The 20,022-nt window shown below is 44.3% G+C and overlaps 1 protein-coding gene across 1 annotated transcript in view; it reads left to right on the plus strand.

Moving 5' to 3' along the window:
- The window catches only part of LOC144781660 (uncharacterized), a 134,151-nt gene that overhangs the window by 7,394 nt on the left and 106,735 nt on the right, over positions 1 to 20,022 (plus strand). The window contains exon 3 of the mRNA XM_078660628.1: positions 14,156 to 14,260. Within this exon, the coding sequence (XP_078516754.1) occupies positions 14,156 to 14,260 (105 nt within the window). The remainder of the gene's footprint in view (positions 1 to 14,155; positions 14,261 to 20,022) is intronic.

Consider the following 20,022-nt stretch of genomic DNA (forward strand, 5'->3'; position numbering starts at 1 on the left):
CAGCATTATGGAGGGAAGGCACAGCCCTATTCAGGTCCCAGGTGCAACTCCTCCCTCCCATCTAGATGCAGATCTCTCTATTCACCACTGGACTGACTCATCCTGTCTCCTGGAATCCCCCAGCCCCTGTCACTCAAACTCCAGACAAGGAATACACAACCTAGCAGAGGCAGACTTGGATAGTTAGACAAGAAAATACCTACTTTCTAAAAGTAGTCTTTTCAAACACAGAATGTTAAAATCAACTTCACTAAAAGATGTATTTTATCATTTTGAGTTCAGGCATACTAAACTCGAATTTCTACCATGTTCCCTGAGTCAGTTAGGATTATAAGATGTAATACTCAAACTGCCCATTCTGACCTATGGGGAATAGGTAGCGTTGCAATAGTGAAAAACTAAAATGGCTGTAATTCACTATTAGGACATGTCACGCACATCAGGGCTTGTCCTACCTTATACTTACAATGCACCCTGCCCTTGGGCCTACCATAGGGGTAACTGACATGAAGAAAAGGGAAGGTTTAGGGACTGGCAAGTGGGTACACTTGCCCAGTCAGCATGGCAGTGCCAGACTGCACACGGGCTCTGCAATGGCAGGCCTTAGACACACTTTTACAGGCTGCTTCTGTGGGTGGCACAAACAGTGCTGCAAGCCCACCTACAGCATTTGGTTTACAAGCCCTGGGCACACTCAGTGCACTGTACTAGGGTCTGACTGGTAAACCAAACCAGCCAATTATGGAATCACTAATTAATACATCAATTTACCATAGGGAAAGCATATGCACTTTAGCATTGATCACCAGTGGTAAAGTGCCCAGAGTCATAAAACCAACAAAACCAGGTCAGACAAAATAGAGGAGGAAGGCAAAATGTTCAGGGTTGACCCTGCAAAAAGGGCCAAGTCCAACAGGTGTTATTTATTGTACACAATAAATAATGTACCCCGTGGTATCATTCTTTATCTTATTCGATAAATAACACCTAACTCGTAATCTGGGTCTGGGTGTTTGCAGCACTAAATTTATAAGTAATCAAATGCTTTACATGTAGTGTGGTTTGGGAACAGAATAGTGGTGCTTTGTGTTTCTGAGCTGCGCTTTCTGCATTGCTACCATTTAGAATTTGTTGCACACATGGCTGCACAGCTCCCTACAGCATCTATGTACACTTCACTGCAGTCTTGGTACGGTCTGTTGTACACAGTCTTTTAATAATAAATCTAAGTCCAGATTTTATTGAACAGCTAATAAATACCACTGTTGAAAGTAAACTAAAGATGCCTACTAAAACTATACAGTTAAAATCTATAAGTATTGTATACATTGAATGCCAAAGGAAAACATAGCCTAAAAACAGAAGCAAAATTGAAATTAGTTAATTAATTGAGTCTTAATTCCTATAACTGAATAACTGACAGAATTTTAAAAGCAGTTAACATGTATCGCAATATGCAACAATTCTGCTTAGAAACTCCTGAAGACCTTCCTGTTCCCTTAACATCTAACTGCTGTACTGTGATGACTCTGCTCCTAGCGCTGGAAGGCCACAGGTAGCCATGCGCTCGATAAATGTAAATGCATTCATTCATTATAAATTCTTAAAAATAAAACTAACCCCTTCCAATTTCCTTATGAGCAACTTTAAAATTGTACTAAACCTTCTTTATACAGTAGCAGGTTTCAAAATTCTTACATGTCCCAAACCAGAGTTAAATGTTAATACTTCTGCAGGAAAGTAGGATCTGCTTCTTATGGTTACCCCCACTTCTTGCTTGATGTTGAACTGTTTTTGACTAGTCTGACTGGGATCCTGCTAATCAGGACCGCAGTCTATTTGCTCTCTCCCTAGAATGTATTGACATATGCTTAGGTACACTCCAGATTGGATACTGGGGTACCCTTATAAGTCCCTAGTATATATGTGTTAGAAGTAGGGTCTCTAGTTGGCAGGGCTTTGTACCCTAGCCCAAGTAGGGACCACCGGTTCTGTCAGGGCGGGTCTCAAAGTATCCTAGACCACCCTCCTGCTAGCTTGGCGTAGAGCAGGTAGGCTTAGCTCAAGAGGCAATGTGTAAAGTATTTGTGTAACACCTACCCACCATAACACAGTGAAACACCACAAAGAGACACTACACCAGTTAATTATAAAAGTAAAAATATCTTTATCTCAAGTTTCAGGCAAGATCAACAATCAGGTAAATCCAGTTTTAGGCAAGATCAAATCACAGGAAGTTCACATGTGCCAAGAGCTTTTTTCTGACAGTGTTCTTTGTGAGGGGAATTAATCTAGCAAACTCTGGCAGTTTCTTTTAGGCAAAACATTTGTTCAATTATCAGTTCAGCTTGGGCTTAAGACGAGGAAAGAAAAATATGTGCCTGGACAGTCAGAACTAGTGTTCTTGTAAAGGGGGTCCAGCCCCGAAGTCAGTAAAATGTCCCTGGTGCCACAGGGGTTAAACTCCTGGCGTTAATGCTCCTCCGCTATGCCCACAGTAAGAATGCAGTCGCAAAGGGGGCCACGCTGGCGGTACAATTAGCCCCGCTGTGCTTACAGTGAGAATGCGACCTATATTGATAGTAACATACCTTCGTTGTGCCCGCAGCACGAATGCGGCCGGAAAAGAAAGTCAGGCTCTTCTGGGCACACCCCTGCTCTCAGATACTGCCCTACACAGACTCCGGCAGTCCCGCTATCAGGTCAAGCCAGTCACCGCTGCCCGCTGCCACCTACTTCACCCACACAGCAGCTTAGCTCGCAATGCTTACCGTACCTAGGGCCGGCGCTGGCTCGGGGCTTCACTCGGCTTCGGTATTGCCCGGGGAGACTGAACGCCTCCTCACTTCCGCACGACTTCCTCAGTATCCGCGCAGCGAGCCCCCTGTTGCTAGGCAATGTCCCACGCTGGCTCCAATCCCAGCGCGGCGCTGCCTCTGACGTCACAGGGATAACCTCAAAACACAATGCGGTTGAGTGCCTGGGCCCGCCTCGGTGATCTTGGCTAAGCAGCATTTCAATTCACAGCACCTTCCTGCCACAGTGCTCCCCACCGCGATCAGGTCCCAGGCAGCGGCGGTGCTTCCTGCCACACAGCGCTTCACTCCTTCTCTCAGGGCTACACATCGCGCTCAGGTCCCGGGCGGCTGCGATGATTTCAGGGCCACAATGCTTTCCTTCCACAGCGTTTTGCAGTGCCTTAGGGTCCGTGGGCGGCGGCGGTGATGTTTTCAGGATTACATCGCTGCAGGGGCAGTTTATAAGAACAGATCGTTGCTGTCCTTGTTGTTCCTTTTCGCAGTAAGGCAGTTCCACCACGTTGCAGGTACAGTCCTTGGTTGCCATTCTCGTGATTCCCCAGTAACCAGGGGGAGGCAGTCAAAGAGGGAAAATAATAGTCGAGACACACTGGAGATGTTATTCCTGGTTCCCCTCTGGCAGCGCAAGATCAGCAGGCAGGCCGGGCAACTCGGTTAACTTGGGGCAGAAGTTCCTGGGAGCAGTCAGCCTCAGCTGTGTAGCAGTCCTCCTGGCGCAGCAGTCTTCACTCCAGCAGAGATTCTTCCTGGTCCAGTAGAGTAACAATGATGAGTGGCCAGGACCCTCCCTTTTATAACCTAAAGTCTAGTTACTAGAAGGGGGCAGAAGTTTATGGAATGGTCTAGGGGGTAGGAGTTTCTGGAAGGGTCTAGTGAGCTCCTGGATGTTCCCTGCCTTCCTTGACCTGGCTGTCTACAGTGACGAAAGGCAGGTCCGTTAAGGCTACGGTGGGGCAGCCAGTCATAGCCCATCAAGTGGAGAAGGTGTGAATCAACACTTCCTCCTCACAGCCCAAGCAGGCTATCAGTGTGCAGATGGGAGGGGGGAGTCTGCAGTGCCCAGACTAAGTGTAGGCAGAAAAATGTCCACTTTTCCTAAAAGTGGGATTTCTACAGTAGTAGTGCCCAAACCCTATATATCATTGGAAAGGGTTCCCTGCCACGATTCCAACTAGACCAAACATGACACACTTATTAGGTCCCAGAGGAGGGGTAAAAATTACTATTCCCTCTCCATTGAGTGCAACAGTAGGGAAAGTGCTGGATAGCATAGGGGTAAAAATGACTATACTCACTCCAATGAGTGCAACAGTAGGGAAAGCGCTGGATAGCGGAGGGGTAAATATTACTATTCCAACTCCAGTAAGTGCAACAGTAGGGAAAGCGTTGGATAGCGGAGGGGTACAAATTACTATTCCCACTCCAGTGAGTGCAACAGTAGGGAAAGAGTTGGATAGCGTAGGGGTAAAAAATACTATTCCCACTCCAGTGAGTGCAATAGTAGGGAAAGAGTTGGATAGCGGAGGGGTAAAAATTACTATTCCCACTTCAGTGAGTGCAACAGTAGGGAAAGCGTTGGGCATCGGAGGGGTAAAAATACTAATCCCACTCCAGTGAGTGCAACAGTAGGGAAAGCGCTGGATCCCAAAACAATAAAAAACAAAACCATCAACATTTTTATTAAATAAAATTTCCAATATTAGCATGATTAATATATAAATTTAAATATATTATTATTAACAAAGATAATAAAAAAAAATAATTACACATTATTTAACACTGTAAAATCCACAACACACACCTACAATTACCTACACAATTAATTTTAATAATTACTAATTAATTAATGAAAATAAATGTATTATTTTTTATTAATTAATCAATAAACAATTAATTACTTACCACCTTTCACACCATTTACACATATAAACACCAAAACGCACACCTAAAATTAATTACACAATTACAATTAATAATGACTAATTAATTAATGGTAATTAATTTAAAATTATCTAATAATTAATAAATAAATAATTACTTACCACCCTTCACACAATTTACACATGTAAACACCACAAAACACACTTAAAATCAATTAAACAATTAACCTAATTATTTATTAATTGACTAATTGAAAATAATTAACCACTAATTATTAAACTATTAATAATTATTCAATTAACATATTCATTATTCAATACATTTGATAAAATTAAATTATTTCCCACCCTATTCCCCTATAAACCCACAACCCGCTACGGAACTAAAAACGCAGAATTAAACTTAAAATAAATTAATAACTAGTAAAACTCTAAAGCATATAATAAAATGACAAACAATTCTCATTAAAAATACAAAATTCCATAAAATTAGTAATAAATTGATATTTTAGTAAACTATATTTTTGTAAACTATATTTTTGTAAACGATATTTATTACAAAGATATTTATGGAATCGATATTACTTACCTGTCAGTCGTTATTCTTGTCAACTATATGTTTGTTGTCGATATTTCTTCTCCACGATATTTTTGTGGCGATATTTCTGACTCACGATATTTTTGCGGCGATATTTCTACTCTGCACCATCATCAGTGATGTCATGTTTGAGGTCACTAATGTCATGTTTGAGGTTTGAGCCACTCCATGGCTTGTGTAGCATATCATAATTGGTGACCTTTTGTGGTTTTTAGGATTTGCTTTAGAATCATGATGGCACTGTTTTTTTCCAGTTTTATTTATAACATACATTGTGTTGTGAGTAAAGGAACCATAACTTACTTTCAGCAAAGGCATTTCAGTGTGAATGTTTGGGGTATACTTATGATACACTAAAGGATGTGAACTGATGCTGAAGTTCCACCACTGGGTTTACTTTACTAAAGAACTGCCACATTTCTTGCAGAATCGTTACACACTGTCAAAGTTATTAGTATATATAATGTTTGTTTTGCCCCCCTCCTCCTGCTGGATCTGCATGAAACTTGATTTAGCAAGAGTCAGCTAAGCATTCCATACCACATTCTACTGGGTATGCTACGCCCTGGCAATACTGTGCCCACTACTCACGGCCTTTGACACTACTGCATGTCTATTTGCAAGTACACAATTGTAGATGAAGGTTCATTGACACCGCCAGGAGTGAGCTTGGTGGAATGCCAGCACATATGAGAGGGCATTCCTTCCTGAAACGTGTTGCACTCCTACAAGTTCGCATGCAGTACTTTACATCTACTGAAAACAACTGTACAGGAACGTGCAAATCAATGTGCAATATTTTTTTTTTGCCTGGATGGCCTTGTTCCTACCATGCATAACAATAACAAAGCTTTTCGTAAGCATCCATGTGCTTTGTATTACTGATCTTTTGTTTAAATGAAAGAATCTGCATTCAAAGGTTGTCCCTTTAAAGTAGTCTATGAAATATGCTCTTTGCGCTCCAACGTGGTCACCCATAAAATATCAGACAGCACAGTACTGTTCATCCCACAATACACTTTTCCCATGATAAAATACAGGATGTGTGAGTGTACCCCCAGAGCACACCTGTGCTTCAAAAAGTTCGCCCTGCAGTTGTGTTATGGCCTGCGTGACTCGCTCTTAAAGTCCATGAGCTAGACGGTCTCATCCTCCAGTTTCAACAAGCATTGGCAAAGTCAATAGGTTTTGCCACTTCAAGGTCTATTGTCTTTGTCAATGTTTTTTTGTTCATTTAGCCATGTTGTACAGCAGCACAGCTGTCGTGCAGCATGGATGGAAGTAAAAAAAAAAAAGTGCTATGATGGGTTTAACACTGGTCACATCATAACATATTTTCTTTAACTTTCAACCATGCTGCCCAGCCAACAGCTGCGGTTCTGTACAACATGACAAAAAAAAATATTGACAACACCAAAAACCTAAACCTGTGAGAGAGGTATTTGGCTTTGTCAAATTTTTTTGGGTAGAGGGATGGGAGTGGCAGGCAAACCCGGAAGGGGCGGGATGGTTAGTGGGGGCAAGCAACAAAGCACCCGGGCGCCGCAGGTCAAATAAAATAAAAAAATTGAAAGTAAACTGAGGGAAAAAAGCATTGACGCAGCCAGCACTATGATGCAGCCAGCACTGGTCGTGGCATAGCATTTTCATCTTGTTAATGCAGGTTTGTTGGGCCAACACAAGTGACAGTGGGAGGAGGGCGGGGGAGGCTAAGAACACATTGGACAGCAGGGGAGGAGACACCAAGACGAGACAGCAGGAGCTAGGCGGGAGGGTCAATCAACATGAGAGACAGTGGGAAGAGGACAGGAGGAGGACTGCAACCCCACAGCCTTTGGGAGGGGACAAGTAACATCATGGAGAGCAGGAGAGATGGGAAAAGCATCATAATGTGGGAGGGGGTGGGAGGGACAATAGAAGCAACTCAACCCTTGAAGGGTTAAAGCAACACAACACAGGAGGTGGGTGGTAGGGATGCGGCAACAGCAACAATGCTGGAGGTGTGCGAGGCAAGCAACAATGACAGACAAGCAATGACAGTGGGACAAGCAAGGACGACAAACAAGCAAGTAAAAGTAAAGAAAGTACCTCCGAAATTGTGAGCAGTTGAAGGACTCGCAGTGGAATAAGGGAACAGTACTCATGCCAAGCTCCGGAGGAAGGACAAACACATGAAGAAGTGATGCCAGCACGCGTTGATCAAGGAGAAGCAAGAAAATGAAAGTGACAATAAAGCCAATCAATGCAAAGCAATTGGGGGGTCTCTACAGCGATTTTGGGGCATTTGGACACTTGCCTGCATACTTCCTGGTCACAGGGGGAGACGCTGGGCTGGTTCCCTGGGCTGCACGCCCGCCGCTCGACCACCACGCGGCAGGGGAACTACAGCCCCCAGCATCCTCGGCGGTGACACGCCCAACACCACGCACGGCGCTTAAAGAGCGGAGGTCCCTGCAAGGCGAGCGGGGGTCTCTACAGCGATTTTGGGGCATTTGGACACTTGCCTGCATACTGCCTGGTCACAGGGGGAGACGCTGGGCTGGTTCCCTGGGCTGCACGCCCGCCGCTCGACCACCACGCGGCAGGGGAACTACAGCCCCCAGCATCCTCGGCGGTGACACGCCCAACACCACGCACGGCGCTTAAAGAGCGGAGGTCCCTGCAAGGCGAGCGGGGGTCTCTACAGCGATTTTGGGGCATTTGGACACTTGCCTGCATACTGCCTGGTCACAGGGGGAGACGCTGGGCTGGTTCCCTGGGCTGCACGCCCGCCGCTCGACCACCACGCGGCAGGGGAACTACAGCCCCCAGCATCCTCGGCGGTGACACGCCCAACACCACGCACGGCGCTTAAAGAGCGGAAGTCCCTCCCGCCTCGCGGGACGCGCGCGGGCGACGCCGGGCGGAGCCCGGGCAGAGGGCGGGCCGTCTGTGGCCGTCTAGGGACGAAGAGGGACGGGACGGTCCCCCCCCTAAAGTCTCCAATTTTAAGATGGGTAAGCTCAAACTCCAAACGGCACTTACTGGTGGGGCTGGCAAATCGAAGGTCCCCCGTAAAGCGCTGGGCTCATCTAGCATTATGTCCTATCTCACATCTGCTGTGGGGAAATTGAACCAGGAGATTGCAGCAACAGAACGTGAACTGGGGCTAGACATACCTCTACTGGATAACCCGGTGCCCCCACTGTCTGGGAGACAAGCTATACCTTTAGAGCCTACTGTCCAGATCATCACCACCAAGGATCTGACATTACTACCCCAATGTTCTGCAATGGCCCCTGATGAACTTAACTCGCTGGGCACTGCTGATTTCCCAAGTTGTGCACAAGACCCTGTAACTACAGTTACTAAGCATAGCAAAAAGCGCCTAAAGAGACCAAATAGGTTCTTTACGCAGCCAGCTCCTAGATTACGCTATGCGCCTAGGAGACTTGAAAAAGGCATTAGAGACTTGATTGAAAAAGTGTTCGCAGACAAAATTGAAAGTACCCTTGTACAAATAGCTAATGACATTGTAGAGACATTGAAAGACTGTGTCTCGGAAATAGTGGGGAAATGTGATAGGTTAAGCACGCTAGTATGTCAAAAAGTACCTGATTGTGCAACATTGCCTCCTCCGGCCACGCTTGCCCCTATTGTCCAATGTGACCCTTCTATGGATGGGATTGAGTCAGCCACCCTGCCTGTTCCAATCTCCCCCCCAATTCCCCTTAAAGTAGTAAATCCAAAAACTACCACCAATTTGCCCGGGCACACTAATCCTTCACCGTCGATTATTGTGGGGGATAAGGTTAACACTGTAGTCGGGCAAACCAATGTATATTCAAGTGAACATTTACAGGGATTAAGGAGACCGCGGGGGAAGCCCCGTACTAATCTACCACCCGAGGCAACCCCCTTTGTTGCCGTCCTTGTAAATGTTCCACACTTGAACCCGGGGTAGGTGGAGTCTCAGCATACCCTATTAGCAAATATAAAAGCATGGTGTGATGAAAATTGCTCAGGGCCAAGGGATATATCCACCCATATCACCATGGGGAGACGAGTAGACTGGTTGGGGTACACGTTAAAAAATCTTCCTGGTGATTGCATTATTGTTAATTTTAACAGACCCCTTGAGGCTGCCCGCTTATTTTGGGATGCAACAGATATAAAGGTTGGAAGAATACGAGCTGTCCCGCTTGGTTATTTTTATCCACGCCCTATCGTCCCCAATTTACTATCAGGAAACGAGAAGCAACAAGGAGCTACTAGAGGGGACATTGGTCTGTCAGCTTGGGCTTTGCAAACACCAAATCTTACGTTTAATCATATTGTACCCACCAGACCCATAGATAGGCCTAGTCTGGAATTAACAAATAGATTTACTGCTTTGTCTCACTTAGAGGCAAATGATTGACTCCCTGGGGATGTTGTTGATTTAGAACAGACTCATTGTATCACCACCAGTGCTAGGGAAAATAGGGAGACTGTTAAAATGGCAAGCTGGAATATTGCAGGTCTCCGTTCGAAAAGAGACGATGCAATATGGTTGGAACAATTAAAGGGCTATGAGGTAGTAGCACTTCAAGAAACCTGGGATAGGGAATGTAATTTTTGGTTGGATGGATATTCCTCTTATTTTAAAGCTGCCCAGGGTTCCAGTTCGGGGAGAGATCAAGGCGGGCTCATGATTCTGATCTCTGTTAAACATAGGGGAGTCGCGCAACTTGTAAGCACAACATCCCATAACATTTTGGCCTGCGAAATAGCGTTACCTAACAAAGTTAAAATCCTCTATGTCAATTTCTATAATGCCCCTCATGGTACGCACTGTAATGCAAATATTTGCGACTTAGCAAAATTTTTAACCACTTATAAGGAGAGTCAAACTACTTTTTTTCATCTGATTTTGTTTGGTGATTTTAATATACATTTGTGTCAGCTAAACTGTCAATATGGGGTGTATGCAGATATGGACTACCTCCCTCACCCTCACTTTGAACATTCTATTAAGGGGGCTGCACTAGAAGAATTATTGGCAGATGTCGATCTATCTGAACCAGAGTTCATCGACATCAATGACCGGGTAGCCACATTTAGTGCAAGGGATGCAAATACCATCATAGACTATATATTCATATCAACAGGTTTGCTACAGAATGTAATTTTTTATAATGCTGTGCAAACAACTTTTAGTGACCACAACCTAGTGGTTTTGGAATTATGTGATAAAAACTTAGCAATACTATCCGTAAATACAAGGACTGCTCCGCGTATGGAGTTAGTTGCTAAAGATCAGGGGAGACGGGTCAAGTGGAGTAATATTATCCCTGAAGACTTTTTTTCTAAACTTACCGAGGAGGTGGGAGATGAAATTAACACCTGTATGGACCCGCTTAGGTTCGGGGGTGATATTATTACTTCCTTTGAAACTATCTGCCAGCGAGTATCGTCGAATTTAACATCTAAGACGAAACCCAAGGAACAAAAGCTGCATAGGTGGTTCAATAAAAAATGCTCTAAGGCTCACAAAGATCTACTGGCAGAATTAAAAAGGTCTCCCCGGGATAAACAAGTAGTGGCCAGATTACGGAAAGACTATAAAATCATAGTAGAATCCCGTAAGAAGGAGATCAAGGAAAATGCTTGGGTCTCGCTTTATGATAGGGCCACTCTGAGGGATAGCACCAAATTTTGGGAAATTGTTAATACACCACTGTTCAGCGATAAGGATAACTCCCCTCTGGAACTGAATATATCGGAAAAGGAATGGCTGAACCACTTTGAAAAGATTTATGGTAGTAACATCCAGATAGAACCGTTTGTACCAGCAGCAAGTGAGCCACTAGTGTTACCTTTGAGATTCACCATTAAAGAAGTCCAAAAGGCTATAGAGGACACAACTGCGCACAAAGCCCCGGGCCCTGATGGGGTACCAGCAGACATGTACAAATCCAACTCTACTACATGGTCAATTGTTCTCGCTAATATCTTTAATATAGCTAGTATCAACAAAAGTAGATTGCCTAAAACCTGGTCACGGTCTATAATAGTCCCAATTTTTAAGAAGGGCCAGAGAGGGGACGCAAGATGTTATAGACCGATATCATTGTTGGATTCGTCCTTTAAAATACTAGGGAAGGTGATCCTAGCTAAAATCTCTACATGGGCAGCCAACAATGACATCTTGTGCGATGCACAGTATGGTTTCTAGACCAGGCAGAGGCACTGAAGATCAGTGCCTCAATTTACATCTAATAATCAGCAAATATACCGTGGCCCAACAGGGATCAATCTACTTGGCATTTATGGACTTGTCCACAGCTTTTGACCTAGTCAATAGGTCAAAGCTGTGGACCATGCTGCTGGATATGGGGTTGGACCAGGCTTTGGTACACTTCCTGGCCGATCTGCATAGAGATTTGACTGCGGCCATACGCATGTCGCAGGACGGAAAGTGCACGGCCGATTTTAAGTCCGGTAGGGGAGTACGCCAGGGCTGTATTTTGGCCCCAATGTTATTTTCATTATATATTAATTCTTTGGGTGCTAATTTGACTGCAACAACTGCTGATGTACCGTGCAATGGGGGGTACCCCATTGCCAGTCCTACTGTATGCCGATGATACAGTATTACTGGCAAGGACACCCATAGGCTTACAACGTCTTTTAAACTCCTTTGGGAATTTTATGCGAAATCTAGACCTTGTGATTAACGTAGATAAATCGCATGTGATGTTCGTTGGGAAAGGCAGAAACAAGATTAAGACCCTCTCTTGTAATGACTCAGTAATATCAAAAGTAAAAATCTTTACATACCTTGGGGTAGTGTTTGATGACCTGGGTAGCTGGGTTCCCCAAGTTACCAATAAAAGAGTGGCAGTAAAAAGATCATCGGCCGCTATCCTAGGCTTTGCGAAAAGACTGGGGGGGAAACCCCCTGAGGCAATTTTGGCGTTATATAGAGCCAAAACAATAGCCATAGCCAGGTATGGGGCATCAATCTGGGGCTATAAAGATTTAACTGTGTTACAGAGAGAGGAAAATACATTTTTACGATCCCTCCTGGGCCTCCCCCAATCCACATCATCTTTTGCGGTTCATTCTGAGCTGGGAATGGGATATATCATGGACATCCTAAATATGGCACCGCTTTTATTATGGATTAGAACCTGGCTTAATGCCAAACTTACACTGAATCATAAGATTCTTATTGATTGTCTGGGGCGGGACAAAGTGGCTGATATCAAATGGCTGGCTTATATTAAAAAAATTTCAGCACTTTTAGGTCGACCCGAACTATACTCAGTCCCGGAAAATTTGAATAAAGAAGACATCAACTGGGTTAAACTGAACTTTATCAAGATCAGAGAAATGGAAAGAGAGTCGACTGAAATCGCAAAACCCACAGTAAGGTCACATTTCATGTTGATTACTTCAATATCAGTGCAACCATATCTGACTATTGTCACACGCCCATATCATCGCTGGTTGCTAACCAAATTTAGATTTAATCAGGCACATTTTTTGCTGGGTGTTTATGAGAAATGGTGCGCCCCAATGGATAATGTGCCATGTGAATGTGACAACTTCTCTGATCAGGACTTGATACATTTTACATTCTTTTGCCCCTTCTTTTCGGAAGGTAGGGCAAAATATATCAAGCCCCTCTTAAGAGAAAGGGGTTTTTTACAGTTAAAACCTGCGTTGTTGTTCCTTCAATTAATGGAAAATCATCAGGTCATGTTCTGTGTAGCGAATTTTTTAATTGCATCAATTCGCGCTAGGCGAAAGAGATTTCAGACGAGTATAGTTGATTGTTTACCTTGTGTCTGATATTATTATTAAATTTCCAGGTTCTGATTCATCTTATATAAGTCCTATAATGAATTGTGAAATATTGTTGAACTTTGGTGTAACTCCTGTGTGCTACATAACCCCTATGTATTGCTAATGAATTTTAACTGTACAGTTATTAACAGCTCTGTTTGATGTTTTTATGTATTTGCACGGTATACTTTTATGACTTTTATGACTTTTATGATTTTTATTTAATCGAATAAAGTATGTTTTGACTTGACTTGACAATCGGCTGGCTCTTAAGCCCCATGAAAGCTAACAAAATGTATTGCAAGTGACAGAGCGTGCGCTGTCTCAGGCAAGACCTAAAGAAACAAATTTGATAAACTGTGCTGCTCCGTGAACTACAACTCATGAGCAACCCTTTTCTTTATGTGATCGCTAGGTGATCTCTGTAACTTCTAAAATTTGGGAGACTGTTTTGATTTTTTTAGGTTTGCTTGGCTTTCATGCAGTAAGGCAGGTTCATATAAGCAAGTGAACAAAATACGTTTTTATTATTTTAAAATATTATAGGTCATTAGTTCGAAGTCCAAATATGATGCCAGCCAGATGTTACAAAATAAAGGTAATTTTACGAAGTTACACAAAGAATTCTGAGGCACAAGAATTTGTAATAATGATGTGGGTAGAGTACAAATTAAGAAATCATACTGTACATTGTCTCTGTACAATGCATGATGTTTAACCTCTATTAATAATTATTTTCTGTTGTGCATTTCTTTGTCCATTGGTTGCCATTATGGTATTACTTCATTGAGTACCTTTTCTGTGTTTATTGTGGTACTGCTGTGTACACTGCTTTCTTGCCGGCATTACTCTGCAAGGATCCCAAGTTGGAGATCAGTTGATTTGCTGTATGGCAATTTACTTTAATGCCCCTGTTGATTTCCATTTTTGTAATACAACTTGTTCCTCTGTCTCACATGGTGCTGCATTGTAACACTACTGTTGTCATAGGTCATTTCACAAGGCACTGACAATATGTTATTTTAATCTCTTTGCTCTGATAACAGGTCCTCTTATTGTTACCACTGTGTTTTCATTAAGAGCCAAAGAGAAGGCGTACTTGTGCCCTGTGACAGACCCAACGACATCAGACATTAGTAATCATTCTTCAGGTGAGTGAGAAATCGAAAAGCGTGCTATGGACATGTGACTGTGAATGTTGTATCAAATGTCTCTCCATACTGCTGCAGCCTGTCTCTTTCTCTAGCATTGTACCTTCTATGTACTCTAGTAATTTTAGAACACAGCACTCAAAAGTTCTTCGGCATGGCATAAGTGACAGGAGTGTGCATACTTTATATCACACTACACAGTAGGGTGGCCAAATTTCCTTAATCACTTCACAGGAGACTTTGCGTGTGCCGGGATACATTGCATGCTCGGACACATCAGAAGATTCTTTGGTGATCTGATAGAGGATGTGGAGTCACATAGTGTGTTTGTGGGGTTTAAATCTTTAACCCTCTCATCTTAAGCTTATCAAGTCTGATTACTGTGTTATACCATATTTGAGTTTCAGTCCCCTTAGTGCCTCTTGGAGTAAGCCTTCACTGCTCACTGTAAGGAAGCGGGCCATTAGTTGTGTGGCCTGTACAAGTAATGGGTCCACAATCTCCCTCACTGAGAACTCCCAGTGGTATCGCTTGACTCTCACAGGGTAGCAAAGCAGAGCAGTCCAAGGCCTACTCGGGGGAGTTGGTGTGGGCTAGTCATCACCATCCGCTGGCACAGATAACAACACTCAATAAATGACTGTCCATTGTATGTTTTTTTTTTAGAAAAGGAAAAGTACATGTATTGCACACACACTGCTTAATTCTACACTAATTCTACAAAATATATGCAAGGCTGGAGGAAATAACATTGGCAACATTACATTTTACCCCAAACATCACAGTACTCCCCCCTTCATGGACAATTCTGCACATAACCATACAGGGGGGTGTCACTTTACATCAGGTCAATGTTACCATACTAAAAAAACAGAATCACAAGTCATAATATCTTGTTCCATCACTGACATCAGTGATAATATTACATCTGCAATCATTATAAGCGATGAAGCATGCAATCATGTGCGCAGATTACAATTCTTAAGTCATTGCAGCCTTTCAAGAATAACCATTACTGTCATCAATAACAACACCCTTAAATAAAACATTGCCAATAACACTTTTAACTAAAGCAAAAATTAAGCATTGTACATACACTTTTAAATAAAGCCTGGTACAAATGTGAACCATGTGCCTCTGTGTTTGTGAGCAACCTTAGACCACATGAACTGCAGCCGCAGAACCAGGCTCAAGAAGCTGCTGCACTTCTAGGTGTTATAGAGAAAAAGCTTCAAACTTCAGAGTGCTTAAAAAGACTTGTAAAGCCTAGGGTGGGCAATACTTTTGACCTGGCGTACATAGGGTCAGTTTTTCAATGCAAACGTTTTTTTGGAGGAGCTGCTGCACTCTTGCAGCACCCCACGCTTTGTATAGCGCATGGCTACCCGGTGGCATCCCAGCGCTAGCAGAGGCAGCAGACAGATCACAGCAGCTTAGTAGGTGGGGTTTTGAAAGAACCGTGTTTTCAAAAGTTTACGGAGGGACAGGAGGTTTGACTCTGAACTTAGATGGAGGGGGAGAGCGTTCCACAGCTTGGTAGCAGTATAATGGAAGGACCGCCCACCACTTCTCATCCTTTTCATTTTAGAGACAGAGGCTAAATAGAGGTTGGTTGAATGTAGGTATCTGTTAGGACGATAGGGGGAGATGATGGAACAGATGATGGGAGGGCCTTTCTTCCAGAAGGACTTATGAGCAATGCATAAGGACTTGCATTTTCTTCTTTCCATAATTGGGAGCCAGCGCAAGGTCTTCAGGGCAGGTCTTGCAGAGTGGCTGTTGGGAATTTTAAGCAGCATACATGCTGCTCAGTTCTGAATAACTTGCAATTTGTTAGTGGTAGGCCCTGGGATTCTTAGATACAGAGCATTTCTGTAATAGAGGCGGGAGAGGATCAAGGCTTGGACCATGAGTCTCGTTGCTGAGAAGGGGAAGAGCGGGAGGACTTTGCAGAGCATTCGTAGAATGCCACAGCAGTAAGTGGCTAGTTTTGTTGCCTGCTGATCAAATGTGAGTGCCTGATCTAACCACATGCCCAGACTTTTATCTGTTTTTTGGATGTGGGCGGGGAGCCAAGACAGCATGGCCATGCTCATCCAATGTCAAAAATAGGTAAATTACCCAGCAGCATAATCTCCGTCTTGTCTCCATTCAATTTGAGAAAGGAGGATTCCATCCATTTAGCAACTCTTTCAAGGCAAGGGCCTAGGCAGGACGAGGTGCCTTCTGGGTGATTGAAGGCCACCACTAATTGGGTGTGATCGGCGTAGGTGACAATTTCAATCCAGAAAGGGAGTACAATCTGTGCCAGGGGGCTCATATAAACATTAAACAGAGTCGGGCTGAGGGACAAGCCCTGAGGGACGCAGCAGCTAAGTGAGGTACATTTTGAAATGTTGTTTCCTTCAAAGACTTGGAAGTTTCTATCCTCAAGGAAGGACTGGAGCCAGGTAATAACACCGCCCGATAATCCTATGTAGGTATCAAGGACCCCCTGGTAAGGATAGACTCCTGGGTCAGGGAAAACAATTTTTTGTGTAAAGGTATATGCCCAGGCAGACTTACAGTACAAGAAACTGGCTATTTAAAAGAACATATTATATAAACATCAAACAAGAAATTAGTGCAATGGACTGTAATGATATCAAAAAATAATTTTTAATTCCGATATTTAAAAAGGATAGATACATATAGATCTGTACACAAGATATACACAATAAAAACTAATGATTCTTTGTGTGACACATCATAAGAAATCATGGCAATTTGATAATAAAAGATTTTTTGGGGTATCTCTGTTTTTGAAGAGTTGGGCTGTGTATGTCAACGCGTTTCGACAATATCTTTTGTCTTCATCAGGACAAATGAATATTCAGCCACTTTTTCTAAACGAAATAAAACATTGTTTTAGATAATCCAACATTCCTTAGCCTGTGGATCAAGATTTCATAGTTGACTGTGTCGAAGGCGGCACTGAGGTCCAAAAGGATGATAGCTGTCGATCTACCTTGGTCAAACATCTTTTTGGACTTGTCTACCACTGCCAATAAAGCAGTTTCGGTCCCATGTTGGGGCTCCTGCCATCATGGGGCCACAACAGTGACTTAAAACTTGGGCATAGTCGAACCCTGCAAGGCATTATGACACTCTCCCTGTTGGGAGTGTGAATAGCTAATGAGTAGCTATGGCCGCATTCCATTGCTGTTGCAGCATGAGCTTGCGGCTTTCCTATAGCCATTTATTTTTTTATTCCGGCGGGGTGTCTGGTCCCACCTGGGCACCTCGCGTGGCTTACTTGGTTATAGGTAGCTGGCAGCCACCCCCAGCTGCCCTGGCTGGCTTACCACCCAATCTGCATCTCATTAGCTGCTGCAGGACCTGGCTGCTCTTCTCTCCTATGACCGCTTCATGGGGGCAGGGAGTTTTGCTAGGGGTGTCTGCCGGTTCCACCCAGACACGAGCACGGTGTGTGGGGCAGGCCCACCACAGCTGAGCGAACTGCACTCCCCTGGATCTTTGGGGGCCTGGAGATGTGGACCTGTGTTCTCCTCCCCGTCTCGGGTGAATGTGACGGTGCTACCCGTCCCCGTCTCCATTGGGGGCCCAGAGTTGGAGTCTCTGGCCTTTTTCTTGCTTCTTGGGGTAGGGCACAATGGCGCTCCCCCAGCTTCTGTTGGTGGTGAGGGACCAGAGAATGGGTTCCGGGTGCCCCAGGTGCAAAAACTTGCCTGGGGGTTGGGATCCCTGTGCCTCTTCAGCTCTGGAGCCGGTTGGCTCTTGCATGCCTTGTCTCACATTTATCAATTCAAAGCTCCTTGTGTCAACCCCCAGTTCTTGGCCCATACAAGGGTTTAGAAACCTCCACTCCTCGCTGACATCACTGACAGGACCTTTCCCACCATAACTTCAAAAAGGAGGCCCCTCCTGTGTTGGCTTCAGAGGTCTGGGCTCAGTCCTTTGTTCCGTGAGCCTGCCTGCCCCATCACTGGTTCAGTGTGACAGCTAATTTATGGATGCATATTTTCTTCTCCACCCCTTCCTCCTCAGGTGCTGAGTGAAGCACTGTTAATTGCTCCCTTTGTGTGGAGAGGCATTTCTTCCTGCTGCTGCAGAGCAATGTAATTAACTTGACCTTACAGGGTGACAAAAGGCCGGGCTCTGATCCTGAGCTGAGCCAGATAAATATGACAATTCTAGATGACCCAAAGGTATACAGATACCTTCTAGGAACTTGCAGATTTGATCTTGGTGCATATCTTTTTCCCTAATTCGATAGCTCGCTGGACTATGTAGGCCAAAAGGGAGTGAAACCGCACTCCAAGATTTCCCCCTATTTATATGATAAAGTGACACTGCAGACAAGACAGTAAACCACACTGACTTTCCCTGTGAGTGTCCACTAATATTATAATGCCTACCCAGGCTAATATTTAACAGTGCAGTCACTTCTGCACCAGGCTATCTGTGCGCAGTTACCAGACTGCGTGTGATGGTAGTCTCCCAAACGCAGCCCTCACTCATGTACAAAGGCAGGCACTGACGATAGACACGCGCAGTCCATTTACTTTGTGTTTACCATGGGTGAGTCACCAATTGTGAGGCTTACCCACTGTAAAAAGTCCAAAATGAAAATCCCAGCAAATGAAAGGGGCAGAACCTATTTTGTTACACTCGCTATTGGCATCTTTGGAGAGCCTACTGTGGTATCTTCCTCCCCGGGGGGAAGTCTTGCCACACCTTTTCACCCTCGCCCCTGCATTCACCTTGGAACGCACCGCCAGTGACATCATTTAGAATGTCACAGCTGTGAAGGTTCCAGGGTGAGCGCCGAGGCAGATAACAGCTTGAGGAGCGTTTGAGTCAGCTGTGGCTGGGGTCGTTTCGTTCCTACACAACCTATAAAAATAAACGCCAACTTTATTTCACTTTCCATCGATGTCCTTCAAGTTATTCCACATGCCACACTGGCGACGAGGACGGGATGCGGGCGAAAAAGGAATGAAAGGAGACCCCAACACGCAAAGAAGTAGCACACGAGGCTGAACCATCAGCAGTAAAAACTCAACAGCACCATGCACACCTAATTCTTCCTTTTTCTGATTATATAACAATAATTGAGTGGACTTAGAAATAGGCACAATACAGGTTGCTGCAAGTGTTATAAAGCCATCTTGACAGGGCCCCGAACATGAGGAGATATTTACTGGGGTCATCAGGTTCCATCTCTCGACATAGCATCTAATTCTGCCATTACCACTTTACCCAAAAAAACACTGAACAGTGGCATAACAAAAGCCCCCGCAGCCCCCACCCACGGTGCGGGACGGGGTGAGCTCCATGTACATTGCAGGGGAGCCCCCTCATGTTTCGTTACGCCGCTGACGCTGAACTATAAATTTGCTCAGGTCCCAGAGTACAGTGATATTTCACTAGACAGGTAGCCCCTTGGCTTTTCGCACAGAATCACTGCCACCATGGTTGTAGTTTATTGGGCTAGTACAAAACTTTACAGCAATGTTTGATCTTGGGCAAAACCATACTCTCAATGTGCATAAGTCCCCTGATAATATTTTTGCCGTTCAATGGCTGCATTGTGCTGGACCCATCCTGTGCTGCAGCTTTCCCCCCAGACATGCATCTCTTTCACAGTACCTAAATGGCTGAAATTGTGTTTTGTGTACACCCAACCAGGTGGCTTTAGTTGTCCAATCAGGCAGCTAGCAGTGAGCAGCAAAAAGTAGCACATTTGGCGCTACCCACTA

Source organism: Lissotriton helveticus, chromosome 9, assembly GCF_964261635.1.
Source record: "Lissotriton helveticus chromosome 9, aLisHel1.1, whole genome shotgun sequence".
Lineage (NCBI taxonomy): Eukaryota > Metazoa > Chordata > Amphibia > Caudata > Salamandridae > Lissotriton > Lissotriton helveticus.